Source organism: Peromyscus maniculatus, chromosome 19, assembly GCF_049852395.1.
Source record: "Peromyscus maniculatus bairdii isolate BWxNUB_F1_BW_parent chromosome 19, HU_Pman_BW_mat_3.1, whole genome shotgun sequence".
NCBI classification, from domain to species: Eukaryota; Metazoa; Chordata; class Mammalia; order Rodentia; family Cricetidae; genus Peromyscus; species Peromyscus maniculatus.
Genome location: NC_134870.1, coordinates 15661192 through 15681621, shown reverse-complemented (window position 1 = coordinate 15681621; position 20430 = coordinate 15661192). Strand labels below are relative to the sequence as shown.

Sequence of the window (20430 nt, the reverse complement as noted above, 5' to 3'; positions counted from 1 at the left end):
ATGAACATGACACAGTATCTGTGATGTAGGATATTAAGTCCTTTGGGTATATGCAAAGAAGTAGAACAGTTGGGTCACATGGCAGATTTACTTTTAGCTTTTGAAGGATTCTCCACCCATTTCCAGAGTGGCTGCACCAGTTTGCAAACTTGCCAACAGTGAATGGCTGTTAATGTTTCCTCACATCCTCCAGCATCAGTCCTCAGTTGTTTGGTTGATCTTTGCCATCCTGACTAGAGTAAGGGGAAATCTCCTTTTTTTTTTTTTTTTGAGGTATTTCTTTGCCATTTTTATTTCTTCTTTTGAATGCAATTTGTTCAGGTTCATGGCACATATTTTGAATGGGTCAGGTTGGTTTTTTGTGTTTTGTTTCTTAATCTTTGTTTTTTGAGTTCTTTTTCTGTCAGATGTATCACTGGCAAAGATTCTCTTCCATCCTATGGACTCTCCCTTTAAGTGATATTTTAGTTGTGCAGAACTTTTTAGTTTTATGAGGTCTTACTTCTCAGTTATTGGCAAATGGGGTCTAACAGAAAGTCCTGTAAGATACCACCCATGTCTTCCCCTATCAATTTCAGTGTCTGTGGTTTTAGGTCGATCCATTTGGAGGTAGTTTGGTGCAAGGGGATAGATACCAGTCTAGTTTCACTCTTCTGCATATGGACATCCAGTTTCCCCAGCACCATGTGTTGAAAATGTCAAATATTAGATGACTGTAGTGATTCACACTCATGTTTAGGATCTTCAATTCTGTTTCACTGGTCTACATCTGTCCTTTTGTACAAGTATCATATTATTTTTATTACTATGGCTCTGTAATATAATTTAAGAATAGGAATGATAATCCTTCCAACATCCCCCCTCATGATTATTTTGGCTATCCAGGGTATTTTTTGATTCCATAAGAATTTGGGGATTTTTTTTCTAATTCTATAAAGAATGAGGTGAGGAATTTGATGAGATTGCATTGAATCTATAAGTGGCTTTTGGTAGAATGGTCATTTCCACAATATTAATGCTACTAATCCACAAACATGGGGTGTTTTTACATTTTTCTGGTCTTTTATCTCTTTTTTCAGAGATTTAAAGTATTCGTTATAGAGATCTTTCATCCCTCTGGTTAGGCTTATTCCTAGTTATTTTATTTTCTCTATTAATATCTCTCTGGGCTATTGTGAATGTCCATAATATCTTGTTCCATAGGCTCATCATTGGTGCACAAAAAGCTACTGCTTTGTACTGAGTTGATTCTGTATTCTGCCACATTGCTGAAATTGTTGGTAATTTCTAGTTTTTTGGTAAAATTTTTGGGATCTCTTCTGTTTGACTTCTTTTCCTATTTGTAGACCTTTAACTTCCTTTGCTTGCCTTATTGTTCTGGCTAGTGCTTTGAGCATAATATTGAAAGTGAATAGAGATATTGGGTAGCCCTGTCTCACTCCTGACTTTAATGGGATTGCTTCAAGTATCTCTCCATATAAGATTACATTGGCTTTCACATATAAGTTTCTCATATATAGTTTTTATTATGTTGAGATACATTTCTTCTAACTCTAAGATTTTTATCATGAAGATATGTTGGATTTTGTCAAAGGCTTTTCCTGTATTGATTGAGATAATCATAATTTTTAGTCCATATTAGTCCATTATGTGGTTTATTACATTGACTTCCAGATGTTGAAGCATTCCTGTATTTGAGGAGTGTTTTTTTTTCTACAGTGGCTTTCAATAATCTTTGTCCTGTATACTTACTGTTTCAACTATGATATACAACATGGACATTCTTGTTTGGCCCTGTCTATTCAATGTTCTGTGTGCTGCTTGTATTTTTATGGGTGTGCCCTGAAACCTGGGGAAGTTTTCTCCTATGACTTTGTTGAATATTTGGTCTATGCCACAGACCTGGGATTCTTTTCCCTCATCTATTCCTATAATTCAAAGGTTTGGCATGCTTCATGGTATCTGACATTTCCTGCATGTTTCTTTCCTGTATTTCCTTTAATTTTTCATATTCTTTGCTTATTTCATCTAGATCCTCCACTTTATCTTTGGATAATCCATTGATATCCATTGATAATCCGTTCTGCTTGATCCATTCTACTTGTAAGGCTTTTGAGTCTTTTCACTGGGTTATTGGGTTTTCCAATTATAACTTCATTGCAGTTTGAGTCCTCGTCAATGCTTCTATTTCTTTATTGAATTCCATTTTCAAACCCTGAATTGTCTTCACCATTCCCATCAGCCTTACATTTATGTTTTATTGAACATTACTCAGATGCTTATCCTTTATATGATCATTAAGTTCATTGAGCTGTTTGTATGTGCCTTTAAAACTTCTCGAATTCTTCTGAACAGGAACAATTATTCTTTCATATCATATGTCCTAGGGGTCATCTAGGTAATTGTCACTGGAGAACATTTCTATACAACTGGTGATTTTGGGGTGTGGGGTGGGGAATACTGCCTTGATCTTTCATATTCTTTGTATTTTTGCAACAAGATTTTAGCATTTGAACCTCCCTTGTTGGTCCTGTGTCTGATATGGAGACAGCAGGCTAGGAGTCATGTGCAGGCTGGGTTCGGCCTGAAGACAGGGTATTCTTTAGAAAGAATGAAGTCAGGTGGGGGTAGGAAGCTTGCCTGGCCTTCATGATGCAGGTTCTGATCCAAAACTGTAGTTTGGGGGGGGTAAATCTGGGGGTGGGAGGGTTTGTGGAGGAGAGGATCAGGCAGACTCCCCAGCCTGGACCCTGGTGAAGGATGTGCATGATCTTTATTAGAAACTAACATGATCGTTTTATTTTATATCCCATCAACATAGTATAAAATTCTTAGTTGTTCCACATTCTCACTAACACTTGGTCATACACTTTTATTTTTAATCATTCTGTCATGTAGAGAAGTCTCATTATATTTTAAATTTTAAGTTTCTATCATGTGAAATGGTACTAATCAACTTTTCCTTATCAGCTGACCCATCTAGATAATTCCTTACAGGCACGCATGCCCAGAGGCTAACCCAAACTAGATAGTCCTTCATAGGCAAGTCAGGAGGCTTGTCTCTCAGGTGACTCCAGATCCTGTCAAGCTGATGACCAATATTACAAAAAACAAGGAAGAAATCTGTGCTAATTATTTCTAATGAGAAAACTTGGTGTAAATGATCATGTTCAGTGACCAATGAATAGTCACGTTCCCCAAACACCTGTCACTTAGGGGGTTCTGGTAGTGTGTGTGTGTGTGTGTGTGTGTGTGTGTGTGTGTGTGTGTGTTGTGCATGCAGTTGGTATTTGAACCAGTAGTGGGAGGGTAGGCAAGCACGCTACTATTAATCCATATCTTCAACCTCACATAGGCAATTGTTAACTTAGAACCTAGAATGTACTGTGTCAACTGTTTTAGATACAAAACTCTTAATATTATTATCAGCTCTACAGATATACAAGACAGCTTTTTTCTTTCTTTTGGAGACAGGGTCTCTCTCTGTAGTACTGGCTGTCCTGGAGCTTGTTATATAGACCAGGCTGGCCTCAAACTCACAGAAATACTCCTGTCTTTGCCTCCCAAGGGCTGGGAAAGCTATTTTAATTACCATTTTATGGATAAGAAAATGAGGCTTGGTCAAGCTAAGTTTACCAAGTTCCCATCAATATTTCATGTGAGACATGCCCTAGATGTCCTTTACTCCATACTTCCTTCTTTGAAAACAGATATTTTAAAATTAATTTTATTTGTATGGATATTCTGCCTGCATATATATCTGGGTACCAACTGCATACCTGGTGTTAGGGCCAGAAGAGATTGTCCAGTCCTGCTGGACATATGGTTGTGAGCTGTTGTGTGGATGCTGAGAATCAAACCCACATCCATTAGAGATGCCAGTAATCTCAACTACTGATCCATCTCTCTAGCTCCATCTTTCTCAACAATTCTTTGGAGTACAATAACAATAGATAAATGTACAAACTAATACTACCAGTATACAACCATAGGAAAAATGCCTAGATGGTCATTATCTTGAATACTGGAATTCAGATTTACATTTTTTTCTTAAGTCTAAATTAAGTCATATGATTCATATCCTTTTGTATATGGCTTCCATTGCTCAATATCATATTTGCTAAGTGAACTCTATGATGTTGCAGATAGGTGTAATTCTTTCATTTTTACACCTAGATAGTGGTAATCTACAGGGCTTTTTTATCCTGTGAAAGGTCAGGCATTAAGTATTTTAGGTTTTGCCACCTCACATCTGCTTTTGTGGCACAAAAACAAGAGATAATAATAAATGAATGTGCATAGCTGTGTTCCAGTTAGCCTTATTTATGGACACTAAAATTTAAATTTTATGACTTTTCCTTTCTGTAACCACATAACATAAAAAAAAAAATTCTTAGTTCACCAGTTTTATAAAACCATGCAGTTACCTGTACTTGGCCTGCTGTTGTCAATAAATTTGGTGATTACGTTTTCCAATTAAGGAATTCTAATAGGGCTAAGGATGGAGCTCAGTTGTCGAGCATTTTCATTGCATGTGGAATGCCCTGGGATCAATCTAGCACTGCAAGAAAAAAATTCTGTATGCTAAGATATGCATATATATATATATATATATATATATATATATATATATATATAATCATATAAAAAGGTATCTTAAACTTAAGGAAAAATTTCAACTCCATTAGTTTCTTAAATTTCAGTTGTAGGAAATTCTTCATGATGCCTAACCTAAGTATTTTACAGCCTTTCTTCTTTACTTTATTTTTGTGAATATGGGTGTGCATGATGTATGTTTGGTGTGAGTTTGGGTATGCCATGGCTCATGTGTGGAGGCCAGAAGACAACTTTATAGAGCTTGCTTTCTCCTAACTCTGCATAGGTTCTTGAGATCAAACTCGATTTGTCAGGGTTCTGCAGAAAGTCTTTTACCAAGCCATCTTGCCAGCCCTCATTCACTTGATTTTAAATCTTTTTCTGTGGTATTTTTCTGTTTAGTCTATGTCTACCCAGGTTAAAGAGCACCATTCTCCAGCTCTGTTGTAAATCAGAAGTGCCAGCATTTTTTTTAATAATTTGTGTTGTAGATTCCATGGTATGATTTCGTTGTCAAAAGCCACTCCTCATAGCCATTGATGAGCATCCATTGTATAGGAAAAATCCTAAAGTGCTCCCTTGGTGAACTCAACTATTTTTATTAATGGTAATCATTTTCTCCCTAATTTTTAATGCAGTTCTTTTTTCCAACATTATGTATATTAGTTGGCACGCTTTCCTGCTAAATATCATTTTAACTTCTAATTAAGCATATGAAGAGCAATGCAGGGCACTTGATTTAGAGGTTTTGATTGGTTGAGATTTTTGTTTTGTTTATTATTGGGACAGAGGTTTGCTATATCATATCTATATTATAAACATGATATTGTATCTCATACACAGGTATGCAAGCACATGTATACACAGGATATCCCCATGTCTTTACATGTTAAAAACCCCTACATTACTACTTTGTAGCATTATCCATATATAATTAGCTGTTTCTGTGAATCACCACTGGAGTGTTGGATAATCTCCCTGTTCTAAAGGAACAAGTGGAGCATGAACTAAAGAGCAGTAATAGTTCCTTTTTTAGACATATTTTTGAGAAATTCATACATGAGTACTGTATTTACTTCATTTCCACTCCACCCTCTCAAATTCTTACCTCTTATTATTGTTAACACAGATGCGTGCACACACACACACTACAATCTGCTCAGTCTATTGAGTGCTGCTCACATGTGTATGTGTTTAGGGCTGATCACTTAGCATGATGCAACCTATTAAGGTAATAGAGAAGACTGACTCCCTCTCTTAGCAGTCACTAATCACTGAAAGCTTTTCACTCAGGGATGGGACTCTATAAGATTTCCCCTGACCTCTTTGGGACATCAACTGCTGCTGTCATCACCGTATCTTTGGATACTTAGGAACTGATTACTTCCAAATGTGCTCATGATTTCTTATCCACAGGAACTTCATCAATATTACCAACAGGTCTTGAGGTATTTTTTATGGTAAATAATTTCCCTATCTTGACAAATGTTAACAATTCTAATTTTCCTCCTTCTCGGCTTATGAAAAGATAATTACCAATTCCCTCTCCTTTTTTAAAAGGTCAGGAGTACTGTGCGTGTGCATGTGTGTGTGTCGGGGTGGCGGTGCAAGTCACTGTTCTCTCCCAGAATACTTTGGAGTTAATGTGGAATAAAGCACAGAATGGCATGTTGCATTTTAACACTATACATGGACCAGTTGTCAAACTGACAGCAAATCCGTAATGCAACAGCTGCACTGTGTGGTTTGCCAATGTCTCATCCCAAATAAATGTTCATTCTCCTCAGTGCAATTAACTTTCCTATACTGGCAGATTTTGCTAGAAGATCATCAAGGTAGATTACCTTCCAGCGTTATGAACTAAATACTTACAGGTGTTATATCATCAGTTATAACTTACAAACTTTTGCATTTAGCAAGACACTCAGGAAAATGAATCATCTAATTTATGAATAATTTATAAGAAATTCACAGCATGCTCCTGGCGTCATCCATGGCCTTTTCCAGGTCATATGACACCAATTAGAGCTGAATTTTAAATTATTCAATAACCTGAACTCTCTTGTCATTTAACATATAGATATCAATGCAGTAAACAAGTTAAATCTAATGGACCCTGGAGGTTTGCGCTCCTTCACAGCTCAGCAGCTGAGGCCGCAGGCTATCAACGGAAGGGAAAATGACAGAATGCAGCAGCCACGCACATCTGCAAGGCTCTAATAACTTATTCTAGTTCCCAAAGGGACTGTAGCACACTTTAGGAATATTGAATCTAAAAGACATTAAAGTCACTAATTATGAGGTTTAAAAGAATGTAGGCACAGAGAAGACACATAACGACATGTAAATGACAGAACAATGGACTAGATACCAAATACCATACCAGGTCCTAGGAATACCATCGTAGGCCTGCCAATAATTCTTTGCTAGATGCAGTAAACTAGATGCTAGAACTACCAGATGCAGTAAAAGGCTAAACCTTCTTTTATCATTACTACACTTCCTGAAAGTCAGAATTTTTGAGTTGTTATAAAAATAAGTAGCCTGTAATAACTAATAGTACATTCAAGCTGAAGACAGTGGCCAGAATTCCACCATGGTTACTTCGGAGTTCTGTTGCTTTAGGCAAATTACTTTTGGCTCTCTTAAGTAGTGTAGTCATTTATAAGAAGGGATTTAGGCTTGATAATCTTTTTGGTGTATTTTATCTTTAAGATGGGTGTTTTGTAACCCAAGGAAAGGAGAGAAAGGAAAAAGGACTGGTTGAGAAATCAGCAATGAGTGAATAATCAATTACTACCCTCTGACACTCACACGTTAAGGAAGGTAAATCACCTCATTTTATATATTTGTCCCAAACAGATGACTGTATAAAATAATGGCATAGCTATGATAAGAATTCTAAGAACTCTGATAGAATTTTTTAAAGGAACAATCATTTCATCAAGGGGTATGTAACTACAGCAGTGACTTAGTTCACTGAGTCACAATTGCAGAAAGAGGCAGCTTTACATATTTAAAATAATTTCTAAGAAGAAATAAGCACACAGCTAGCTGTAATTACTCAATGAAGATCAGAAAAGGGTAGTGTGTGTGTGTGTGTGTGTGTGTGTGTGTGTGTGTGTGTGTGTGTAAAAGCAGAAAAAGGAGCTTTATGGCCACATTGGGAAAAAGAACAAAGAGTTCCAGTGACTCATACATCAATCTTCAGGGTCTTACCATGAGATGTAGGTTTAAATACAGGGCAAGAAGTATACATCACTAAACAGTCATGGTCACAACGGAACCCTGCCCATCACTGCCCGTCCTTAGCTCAGCTCAGGTCTGTCTTACAAGGTGGTCTGATAAGTTGTCAGAATTGTGTTCATTATCTTCCTAAGAGACAACCCTCCTCTCGTAGGATGGCCATTTTCATTATATTAATCCCACCAACCCATTAACATGGGTAAGTTTTCCATATTCTGATTTCCTCAACTTCTTTCTTCACTGTCTTAAAGTTTATTATACAAGTCCTTTACTTGCTTGGTTAGAGTTATCCCAAGATATTTTAACTTTTTTGAGGGGATTATGAAAGGCACTATTTCCTTGATTTCTTTCTCAGTCTGGTATTTGTATATAAGAAGGCTATTAATTTTGTGTGCTAATTTTATGTCCTGCTACTGTACTGAAAGTGTTTATCAGTGGGATATACAAATAAGGATATGGTGACTTCTTCCTTTCCTAATTCTATACACTTGATGTCATTCAGTCATCTTATTGCTCTATCTATGACTTCAAGTAATATACTGAATAAGTATGAAGAAAGTGGACATCCTTGTTTTGTTTCTGATTTTAGTGGGAATGCTTTCAGTTCCTCCCTGTTCAGCTTGATGTTTTATTTGGGTTTGCTGCAAATCATCTTTATTATGTTGAGGTATGTCACCTGTATCTCTAGTCTCTCCAAGACTTTTAGCATGAAGGGATGTTGGATTTTCTCAATGGCCCTTTCTGCATCTAATAAGCTAATCAGGTGGCTTTTGCCTTTCAGCCTGTTTATATGGTGGATTTCATTTATCAGTTTACATATGTTGAATCATCCCTGCATAATTTTATAGTGAAAATTAGATCTAGGGAAAGATACAGTGACAGAAGTGGTGAAAAGATTTCCTGAAGTCCATCCAGTTAAAGATGCAGCACATCCCAGACTCCTAAGAGGTTTATATGGAGTTTCCTTGTGTCTCCTTCATAGTGTGGGCAATGTAGAAGATGCCTGAGTCCCAGACAGCACTTTGAGGGTGATTTACTGACCATTCATTCTGCACTAACCGTCAGGCTCCAGAATGGACCCAAGAATTCCATGTGGATAGATGTTTAAATGCGGTTTTCAAGGGGGCAAGCAAAATTAATTTCTGTTTAATGAAAGAAAGCTTAAATGTCTTACACCCCTCCAAGTCTGGCACTTTCTAGTATCCAGTTAACACTATCTGAATATGATCAACTGCTCCTAAAAGGGAGACCAGAAGTCACATTGTTATGTGTGCCACTGGCTAAGAGAAAATAATTCGCATTGAACTTTTAGACTAACAACTAAACAGAAACTGTTCTTAAAAACAAAGAGTGTATTTAAGAAGTACCATTAGGTATAACCAAGAATAAGAGGTTTGGAAAGCTAGAGTGTTATTAGATCAAGATTTGCCAAAGTAAATCATATAGACCAAAGTCCTTTCTGAGCCTTTGTGTAAGCAGTTACAGACCAGGGATGCTGGAGACCTAGGGAGAAGTAATTCTGAAAGCAGAGCACTGAAGGTGCTCTGAAAACCAGAGACTGAAGGTGGCTGCTTTTGGAGGATTAGCCCTGCCTTAAGATAAAAAAAAAAAACTATTTGGAACTAAGTGGTTGGCATTGTGCCAACCTTTATTCTAAAATATCTGGGACACTCTTACTCAGCTAATTTAGGTTATTGTGAAAAGCCAAGCAATTTGGTTTAGAAATAAAAAAGAATGAGTGATCCAATTCCCTAGTGCCAACTGCCCCAACTCCCTTTTCGGTTCTTAAGAGCCCTGGTTGGTGCCACTTGCCTTCAGGTGGCTTTACCATTCCCTCAGCTCAAATGATTGTGCCTTCAGAGTACCTCCAAAGCATATTACTGGTTTATTTACTGTTGAACTTACTTCATCCTGCTCCTCTGCAGTTAAGTGTCAGCTGTTTACAGATCTTTAAATTTCCTTGTGATGTATAAGTATTTATTTACACCTTTTAAAATGGAAATTCAACCCCAGCTGGGCTGTGAAACTTCTGGATGATCTCCTGTCTCCACATCCCATCTGTAGGGATGCTTGGATTACAGATGCATGCCAATGCATGTAAGTTTTTAACATGTGTTTGGAGATTGAACTAAGGCTTCCATAGCAAATGATTTTACCTATTTACCATCTCACCAGCCCCTAGATGACTTTTTATAATAGATCTGTGGAAACAGCTCAATGAAATAAGGGAGAAAGAGGAAAATAAATGCCTGAGTGATGCCCCAGAAAACACTGGATACTAGCTGAGACATTCAATCTTGTGGAATGAGCAAGGATTGGACTCTTGGGCTTTCCACTAATTGAAAGCCACTGTTGAAATAGTCAGACCACAGACTATAAGAAACTCCAATAAATCTCATATGTATGTATAATTTTTTTCATTTTACAAAAAAATTTCATAACCAACCAACCAAACCTAAGCATTATTTTGGGTGAAGACAAGAATGAATACAGAAAAGAGACTATGGAAAACATTACAAAGCCATAATTATTAAAACACAAAATACTACTGAGAATACAATACTACCAAAAATCAACAACCTGATGAATACAACTAACACATACATATCAATAATAACTTTAAATATCAATGGCCTCAATTCTTTAATCAAGAGATATAAACTGAATACTGAATAGATCAAGAAACAAAATCAATCTATCTGTTTCCTAAAAAGAAACAAATCTCAGTTTTAAAGATAGGCACCACCTGAGACTAAAAGAATGGACAGAAGTACTCCTACAAAATGGTACCAGGAAGCAAGCAGGCATTGCGATCCTAATGTATGACAAAATAGACTTCAAACTATAACTAATCATAGCAGATAAAAGGGACATTTCATTCCAATCAAGGGAGCAGTTAAGTAAGAAGAAATTACTGTTCTAAATATATGTACACAAAACTCAGGGGTGACCATTTTCATTAAAAAAAAAAAATCTGCTACTGGAATTAAAGACACAAATTAGCACCAGTCCATTAATAGTAGGTGATCTCACCATCCCACTTCCTTCAGTAGAAAGGTCATCTGGATAAAACAGAGCAACATCAGAATTCATGGATATCATACATCAAATTGACTGAACATATATCTACAGAATTTTCTACTCAAACACCAAAGAATACACATTCTACTCAGCAGCAGATGGAAGCTTTTCTAAGAGAGACCACACCCTGGGACACAAAACAAATCTTTACAAATTCAAAAATATTAAATCACCTCTTGTATCCTACCTGATCACAATGCAATAGAACTTAAAACTGACAGCAAAAATATCTCTAGTAAATATACAAACTTGTGGAGATTAACCAATTCATTACTAAATGCTGAATGAGTTAAAGACAGAATAAAAAAAAATTCCTGGAACTAAATGAAAATGAATAAACAACACAACAAAAGTTCTAGGACACTCTGAAAGCAATCCTACAAGGGCAATTATAGCTCTAAGTGCCTAATTAAAAATCAGAAAGAACACAACAAATGACTTAGTGATGCAATTCAAAAAGTTCGAAAAACAAACAAACCAGATCCAAACCCAGTCAATGGTAAGAAGTAATAAAAATTCAGAGCGGAAATCAACAAAATAGAAACAAAGAAAACAATACAAAGAATCAACAAATCTAAGCAACCTTTGAGAAGATAAATTGACAGACCCTTGACCCAACTAACCAGAGAGGACCCAGATAAACAGAATCAGAGATGAACAAGAAAACATTATAGCAAATACTAAAGAAATTCAGAATATTTTAAGAGGATATTTAAAAAACCTGCACTCCATTAAGTTGTAAAATCTAAAAGAAATAAATTATTTTCTAAATGCAGCCAAACTACAAAACTAACCCAAGAAGAAATCAACAACTGAAACAAGCCCATAACTAATAAGGAGATTGAGATAGTAACAAAAAGCCTTCCAGCTTAAAAAAAAAATCCAGGGCCAGATGGCACAGCACAATTTTATCAGATATTCAAAGATGTACAGCCAGTACTTCTTAAACTACTGAGGAAGGAAAAAAAGGAAAGAAGGAGGGAAGGAAAGAAGGAAGAAAGGGAGGAAGGGAGGGAGGAAGGAAGGGAGGGAGGGAGGAAGGGAGGGAGGGGAAAATGAATGAGAGAGAGAGAGAGAGAGAGAGAGAGAGAGAGAGAGAGAGAGAGAGAGAGAGAGAGAGAGAGAACGAGAACTACCAAACTCCTATGAAGCTAGTATCACTCTAATACCCTAAACAGAAGACACAACAAAAATATCCTAACAGGCCAATATCCCTGATGAACACAGACTAAAAAAATACTGAATAAAATCTTGTAAACAGAACACAAACATACATTTAAAAGGTTACTCACCATTACCAAGTTGGCTTTATCCTTGAAATGTACGGATGGTTCAACCTATGAAAGTCAATCAATATAATAAGCCACATAAATGGATTTAAAGACAAAAATTGAATCTTATTTGATGCAGAAAAAAAAACCTTTGATAAAATCTAACATGCCTTCATGATTAAAAGTCCTAGAGAATGCAGGGCTAGAGCAAACACACCTCAACATAATAAAACCTATATACAAGAGAACCACAGCCAACATCACCCTAAATGGAAAAAATTGAAATAATCCCAGTAAAGTCAGGAAGGAGACAGGGACCCAAACATGAGCCTACATAACTTTAGCCACTAAATATTTGGGAAAGATGCCAAAAACATATACTGGAGGGGGGAAAAGCATCTTCAATAAAAGGTGCTTGGCAAACTAGATGTCCATATGCAGAAGAATGAAATTAGACCTATATCTAACTAACACAAAAACTAACTCCCAATGGATCAAAGACCTAAACATGAAACTGCTAGAAGAAAACATAGGCAGTAATCTACATAACGTAGGTGTAGGAAAGGATTTCCCAAATGAGCCTCCATTTGCCCTAGAATTCAGTCTAACAACTGACAAATGGGACTTCATGAAACCACAAAAGCTTCTGCATAGCTAAAGAAACAATCAGCTGGGCGAAAATGAAGCCCATAGAAAGGAAGAGGGTATTTGCCAGCTATACATCAGACAGAGGTTTAACATCCAGAATGAAAAAAGAACTCAAAAAACAACAGAGCCAAATAAACAAATGAGCCATTCCAAAAATGGGCCTGGTACCCAAATTAAAGTTCTCAAAAGGATAAAAAAAAATGTCTAAGAAACATCTCAAAAAACGTTTATTATCCTAGTTGTTAGGGAAATTCAAAGCAAAACGCCTTCTAAGATTTCATCTTCCCACACTTAGAAGGGCATACAGAATGGAACAACAAACAATAAATGCTGGAGGGATACAGCGAAGAGGAAACCCTCTCTCACTAGTGACGGGCTTCCAAACTGCTCCAGCCAGGATGGAAACCAGTGTGGAGAATTCTAAAGAAGCTAAAAAGAAATTTATCATGACACAGCTCTAGGGTTTCTTGGCATATGCCCCAAAGACTGCATCATACTCCACAGATACTTGCTTATCTACATTTGTTGCTGCTGCAGTCCCAATAGCTGGGAATGGAAACAACATAAATGTCCTTCAATCAATAAATGGACAATGAAACTATATATATGGAAACTATATATATTCAACTATAAAGAAAAATAAAATCATGAACTTTGCAGGTAGTGGATGAAATTAGAAAAGTGCATATTCAGTGTGGTAACCCACCTCAAGAAAGGCAAGTGTTGTTATGTTCTCACTTACTGAAGTTCCTAGCTCCAAATCTTCAGATGTGAGAACACAGTCTATAGTAACTACAGAAAGCAGGGCACTAAAATGATGCCATTGTCAGCATGGGGGTGGGGTGGGGAGCAATAGAGAGGCAGACTAGCAGGAGTCATATAATCTGATCAGGAAAATGGAAAACAGGGGAGCTCTTTAGGGTGAGAGAGGGAGGTAAATACAGAGGAAGGTAGGAGAAAGGTAAAGGGAAACACTAGACACAAACGATCTGATAGAGGAATGGGAAAAGGGGGGTCTCCTTAAAGAAGGGGCAAGAAGACTAAGTACAGAATAATGAGTAAAATAACAATATTTTAAATGAATGCATGAAAAATCAACAAGGAATCATAAATATTAACAATTTACCTAAAAAAACTATAATGCACATAATATACATATATAGTTTTAATGAACTTTTTCACTTGGGCTGATGATGTTGATGGTATTCTGGCCTGCCCCTTGGGGACCCGCCCTGCATCCTGAAGTAAAGCCTTCTTTAAGGAAAAACCCCTCCCTTCTTCCACTTCCTCTCTTTCTCTCCATGAGGTGTACACACCTCCACTTTCCCTCCCTTTCTTTCTCCTTCTCTCCCTCTTCCTGCCCCCCCAATAAACTCTCCACGTGGATGCTATGTCTGGATGGTATAAGTGACTTTCCACTGGGCCACACTGCTGCCCACTGCGTCTGCATTGCATGTCTTTCTCATCCATCAGGATACTTTGTACCAACCCACCAAGGCCTCCCATGCTGTATCATTACATTGGTGCTGTGTGACTTGGCAGGTTCTCCTGGTGCTTTCTCCAACCCACTAGCAGTCAGAGAACTTTTCATTGTATTGGTAAGATTCCTTCCTTATCTTCTGTCCATTTTCCATGAGTGAGGATTCGTCCCATCTCTCAAGAACGGCTTCTCAAAGTTCCAGTACCAGCAACCACGAGTCCGGGCCCTACCCTCAGGCCCTTGTCCCTATGTGGCGGCATACGGGACAACCTGTGCCTAATCAGTACCCCACGGCCCATAGCCTTTGGATGACGATCCACTGGCTATCTTGTGCCATCACTGGTCCTCGCTGACCCTCTGGGACACTGGAGGTCAGCCTGTTGGATCTTCTGCCTCACTGTGGAAAATGTGTCTACCACCTAACTTCTATCCCAGCACTTGCCTGCTGGAGTCCTTCCTTATCTCTGCTTCTTCATGCTCCTCCAGTCTCTGCCAAAGCAGTTACATTATCACCTGTCACCAGGTCCTTTTCTGTGACAAGTGCACCCTTTAAAATTGCCCACCAGGCAAAGCTCGTTCTCTTTGTCTGTCCCTTGCCTCTAATTCCTCTCCTTGTCTGTAATTTCATCTCTTGCCTCTTTTCTCTCTCTTGTTTAACTCTGTTGGCAGGACCTCATCTGCCTGTTCTACCTGCAGAACTCGGTGCAGCCATTTTCCTGTAGCTTCCTGTCCCTCTTGCCCGACCAGGCTCCAGAGGACCAGGGAAGGAGTGGACTGAGCTGAGGGCAAGGAATGCCCCGACTTGGTGTGGGAGCCCACTGGGGTGTGTGGGGAGGTTGTAGGGGACGGACACGTGAGCCTGAGATCTCCTGGCAGATGATGGCACACATCCCTGGGCCCCGCCCCAGGCTGACCAGAGGGATGGGAGCCAGTGCATTGGGGGATGGGGCCCTTGGGTGCTTTGGGGTTCCAAGTCCCTCTGCCTGCTGAGCAGAAGGGGTGGCGGACAAGCTGCAGAAACATCTGGCCACTTGACTATATTTCCCCCTGATTTTTAAACACTTGAGGTTCTCTGTTCCATAGCTGTTCAGTTTGTCTTAGAAAAAAAAACAAACATAACACTTGACAGCATGGTCGGGGCACCATCTTGACTGAGGTAAAAAACAGACAGGTCATTTGGCTTCTTTGCCATCTTTGATGTGGTCAGGGCCTGCCTCTCCCAAGTCTCTGCCCAGATGTGGCACATCTGCTCCCTCCTGCCGGTATCAGGCCTATTTTCTGATTGCTTTCTTGTAGCTTTACAGTTTGCTACCTACAACGTTCGAGTCAGAGATGAAGAGGCCAGCTTTGTCCTGCTCAGCACACACTGGTTCTCCCTTACCTTAAAGATTTATAAATTTATTTTATTAGATATGATTAAAAATCTGTTAAAATTAAAACTATTAACACTGGGAATTAAAACAATGCTTGTTTAATAAGATATTAAAGCTGCAACTCAATGCTTTTATACACAAGAATAACCTTGCTCTGGCAGCTAATCTTTATAATTTAGAGTCACCCAGACGATAATGGTTTGATTATGGTTGTGCTATGTTTTCTCACTCTTGAAAGAGAATACTTTATTTTTGATATGGCAAGAAGACATTTGAGAGATTTAAATGCTTCAGGTTACTTTCCTTTTCTATGATATTGTTATATTAAGATTTTAAATTTTCAGATTTTAACATTAATAGAATTTTGATACTGTTTGAGTTACAAGCTCAAGATTTTAAATTTTCCTTGGTTGCCTTCTAAATATAAACTTAAACTTCTCTTCAGGCCAAAGACATCTCTGTCAAATCTGTATCTAGCTAAACAAAAAATATACATACCTTTTAACCCAAATCTATAATTTTGCTAGGACTCAAAGATATGAGCCTAGATACCCATTACCTGCTTTTCTACAATTTGGATTTCAATACTGATTGATAGTACCAATATATCTAAAACTTTTATGTCCTTTTATAAATTAAGAATTCATATAAGCTTCAGAGGATCAAAAGAAATCATGAAACTTGGATCCATTTCACAGAGGTCAAAAGAACTCCAGATAAATGAGTTTTCTTCACCTGTCTATTCTTGAGGATGGCATTTTTCTCTCCTGGTCTCCCTTTCCTAATTACTAAGGCTGTGGGCCAAAAAGTTCCAAATAAGTTCATAAATTTTAACTTCTGTTCCTAGTTTGAACTTGTCTCATCAGGTTTTCCACTTGGCTGGCAGACATATCCAAGTATCAACTGCTGACTTTAATCTGCTCCAAATGACCACTTGCTCTGGACTTGCTAAAGACTGATGTGGACCAGCCCAGCTAACGTGATTGTTTTCTGTCTCTACAGCTAGGTCAGATAACCACATACTTCTGATAAATACCCCACTGCCTGGGTTCCCTCCTTACCCTTGACTGGCCTTTCAGCCTTCCTGGGCTCTGACCACCTTCACCCTATTTCTGCCTGAAGCAGCTACAGAAGACAGTACATCATCCCTGTCCCCCATCCCCAACACAGGCTAAAGGGCTAAGTCAAAAAAAAAAAAAAACAAAAAAAAAACTCCCTGGCATAGGGGATGAAATGTCTACCTATAACTCCCATTGATACACCAGGAAATTGGACCCCAAATTGTCAATGGATAGATTTATTAATTAAATGGTTCTGCAACAAGACACTTGAGCTTCTTTATGCAGAACCAAAGAGGTATTTATATGACCTTAAGAAATTACTACTTCTATATAAACATTCAGGATTATAATCTGGCTGTACTCAAAGATCAGAATTACAGGGCCTTAAAAAATAACAGTACAAGAATGTACATCTAACCTCCATGTCTTCACTAGCTGTAACTAATTGGGAAAAGAATTAACTTATATATGCTCTCAAGATTAATTTAGATATACCTAACAGATTTTGCTCCCCCGGTCCTCAAACACCTTTAGGGACTTGAGAATATGGCATTTAATTTAAAGGCTTTTTAAGATAGTGAGAGATGTCAGCTCCTGGCAGCATCCTGTGTCTTTTCCAAGAAGATGGATGGCTACAGAAGAATATCTACCTGGAGGTTTATGACAAGGCCAGCCATGCAGCAAAAAGCCACCTTTGACTGCTGCAGAGTTCTTGTCCAAACTTTAAGTAATTGGAACAATGGAGGATCAATTGCCCCATGCTGCAAAGTCAAGGTGGGTCAGTCTCCCCAAATTCCTACTCCCTCAAAATTCTGTCAGGTCTTGTGGGCTTAGCAGCTGAACAAGTGCTGCCTTCGGGGCTTTTGTCCCCATAACAACCATGGAGAACCTAGGATAGTGGCCTAGGTAGCTGGAAAGCCGTCTCACTTCTTAAATTTATCCTTAAATTTGATGGTGTTTGATGACTAGGGTACCAGTTTAACACCCCAATCCCAAGACTACAAGCATCTTGATAGCTCATTAATAAGTTTCCTGTTAAAAATACCAAACAGCTATGTCTCATTCACAGACTTCATGGTACAGGATAGACTGGTTTCAGATATAACTTCGGATGTTCAAAGTTTTAATATTGATAAATGCAGTTTTGATAAATGGATACAGCATTAACTACAAACAGTTCTTAGGAGTCCTTAAACTCTGTCATATCCAACATCTTGGGGTCTCCAACAAAATTTAGGCCTCTGCTTCACAGCTTCAGTGGCCTCTCTGGGCCTCCATGCAGGGACATCCCTGACACATTTGCCATCAGTGGCTTTCCTTAGATGAGGAGGGAGATTCCTTGACTCCTTTCTGTATCCTTGACTCTAAAAAGACAGAACCATGTGGCTGAAACTGCCAAGTTCTGTTGCTTGCTGGAGGCTGGAATTTTGCTCCTTCCTTCAAGTATATTTGCATTAGCTTTCTGTTGGTGATGGTTTCCTTCACTGTTGAAGCTTTTCTTTAATCCTTTTCAAAAACTGGAAACTTCAATGGGTGGGGTCTTGCCCTGAAGTCACCACTCCTTTTATTCCATTTAGCATCAGGCTTTTCTTTAACTTTTCATCTCTTTTAGCACTGGCTAACCTCCATTATACTTCCTGGTACCCCCTCCCTTTCTCCCCATACTATACATTTTGTCTAGTTTGCTCCTTTTCATTATAGTTCTGCATAAAAATGATTACTAATAGTCATATTATAAAGCCAATACTCTGCTGTTTTGAAATCTCCTTAGCCAAGCCATTAATCCCAAACTCTTCAATTTAGCCTAAAGTAGATTTTTAAGAAAAGGGCAAAAAGCAGTCACACTTTCCCCCCAGAATATCACAAGAATGGTCTCTATGCCACTTACTGATATTTTTCCTCTCTGAAACTTCTTGAGCTGCCTGTATAGTACAAATTCCTCTGCAAACTGTCTTCCATGCACCTACTAGGATGGCCCATCAAACCCCACAGAAAGTGTTCAACTGTACTTGGCCTAGCCTGATGACCTGAGTTGGATCTAGGGAAGCACATGATGGAAGAAGAGTGTACTAGGCCCATAGGGTCGAGGAAACTGGCACAGACCAGTTGCCAAGACATGCATATAACATACTCCTTAAGAGCCAACCTAGAGTCTGCCTGAGGGCCTAGCAACAGGAGCGGTCAGAGTTCCTGGTCATTATCAGAGTTTCTAGTCACAGTCAGAGTTCCTGATCATGCTGAGTCTGCCTGAAGACCTAGCAACAGTTGCTGTCAGAGTTCCTGATTCATGTCAAAGTACCTGATCATGCCCAGCCAATGAGGAATGACCACACAGCCTAGGTGCTGGAGGAGGTTATATAAGGCCTTCCCTGTTATTGAATAAATTAGTTTGTTATTTGCCTTCAACAGACTCCCGGAGTCTGGGTTGTTGATGCCGCACCTTCTGACCCCCTCCTCCAAGGGAGCCATTAGGATCCAAGCAACAGAAGAAAACTGACCTTCCCAAGTTGTCCTTGGAAAAAGATTTGGCATTTTACTTTTTTTTGTCCATTCCTACTTATCTTCCATTAATAATGTTTTTGAAATCTCTACTATTTCCTGTTTCCCTCTATCCCTTGCTCTGGGTGCTTCCCTAGTACTGAAGACAAGAAGGATTGGGATAGTGTCATTTGGCAAGAAATTTTTTTAAGACATGAAAAGAAAGATAATAGGAGTGGACAAAAGAAGTAAAATGCTAAACTTTGTGCAATTATCTAATGATAGAAACAGCATGTGAACAAAGTTTTATGAGCAATTCCTCTTTTGCTTTGTAGCATTCTTCCATGGGATGAGCATGTAGGCAAGCAGGCAGGCCAGGGCTCTAGCGGAGGTTGCAGATGTCATGCTAGGCATCAGTCCCAGTCTTTATGACCCTCAAATTTGGCTAAGCAGAAAATAAATATTTTATGTGGTCAGGTCTATCAAGTGCTATATGTACAGACAAGAGTTGGAAGAATAGATTGGTTTTAATTGGGGCAGAAAAACTAAAAAAAATTTTCATAATAGATATCTAGACTAAATTATAGAAGGTAGACTGAAATTAATATATGAGTGTATGTAGGAAATTTCATACAAAATATAAACTTTCAGAATAAGGATTATGAAAACTTATACATATGAATTACTTTAAAGAGTTCAGAGTGTTTTCCACCATAGGCAGTAAAAATGGATGAAGCCAAAACCTTAGGTAAAGGTCAAAGAGGAAAGTATTACTGTCCTGTGGAGAAGGTCAGTTCTGTGGCACAGATTCCAGACATGCTGAAACCCCAAGGCCTATTTATGGAGGGATTCTAAAGATGCAATGCAATGATCGTAACTACAGTGACATTTACAAAGAAATAGAAAAGTTAGTTTTAGTACCCCCACCCCATGTATGTATAGGAGATAGAACACAGTCGTTGTATACAATAGACAAGGATTTTACCACAGATCTGAACCCCCAACTAACAGATAGCTTTGAAAGAAAGAACTAAATTGAAAATGTGAAAAAAAGCAGTGTGCAACATTCTCATATACAATGTCTTACTGGCTTCTTGTAAGGTAGGACTATGACTTGCTAAGAGTAAAGAGATCATGCACAAATGGGTACAATAGTAGTGAAGGTGTATGTGTATGTACATATGTTCATGTATGTG

The 20430-nt window shown here is 38.3% G+C and overlaps 1 protein-coding gene across 14 annotated transcripts in view; it reads right to left on the bottom strand.

The window, feature by feature from the left end:
- Positions 1–20430, bottom strand: part of Kiaa1328 (KIAA1328 ortholog) — a 284005-nt gene that overhangs the window by 106744 nt on the left and 156831 nt on the right. For 8 of the 14 annotated variants that reach the window (XM_042263679.2, XM_076554845.1, XM_076554848.1 and 5 more), the window contains one exon: positions 12216–12260. The exons of the other annotated variants lie outside the window; for them this stretch is intronic. In XM_042263679.2, the coding sequence (XP_042119613.2) occupies positions 12216–12260 (45 nt within the window). The remainder of the gene's footprint in view (positions 1–12215; positions 12261–20430) is intronic. 14 annotated transcript variants of the gene reach the window in all.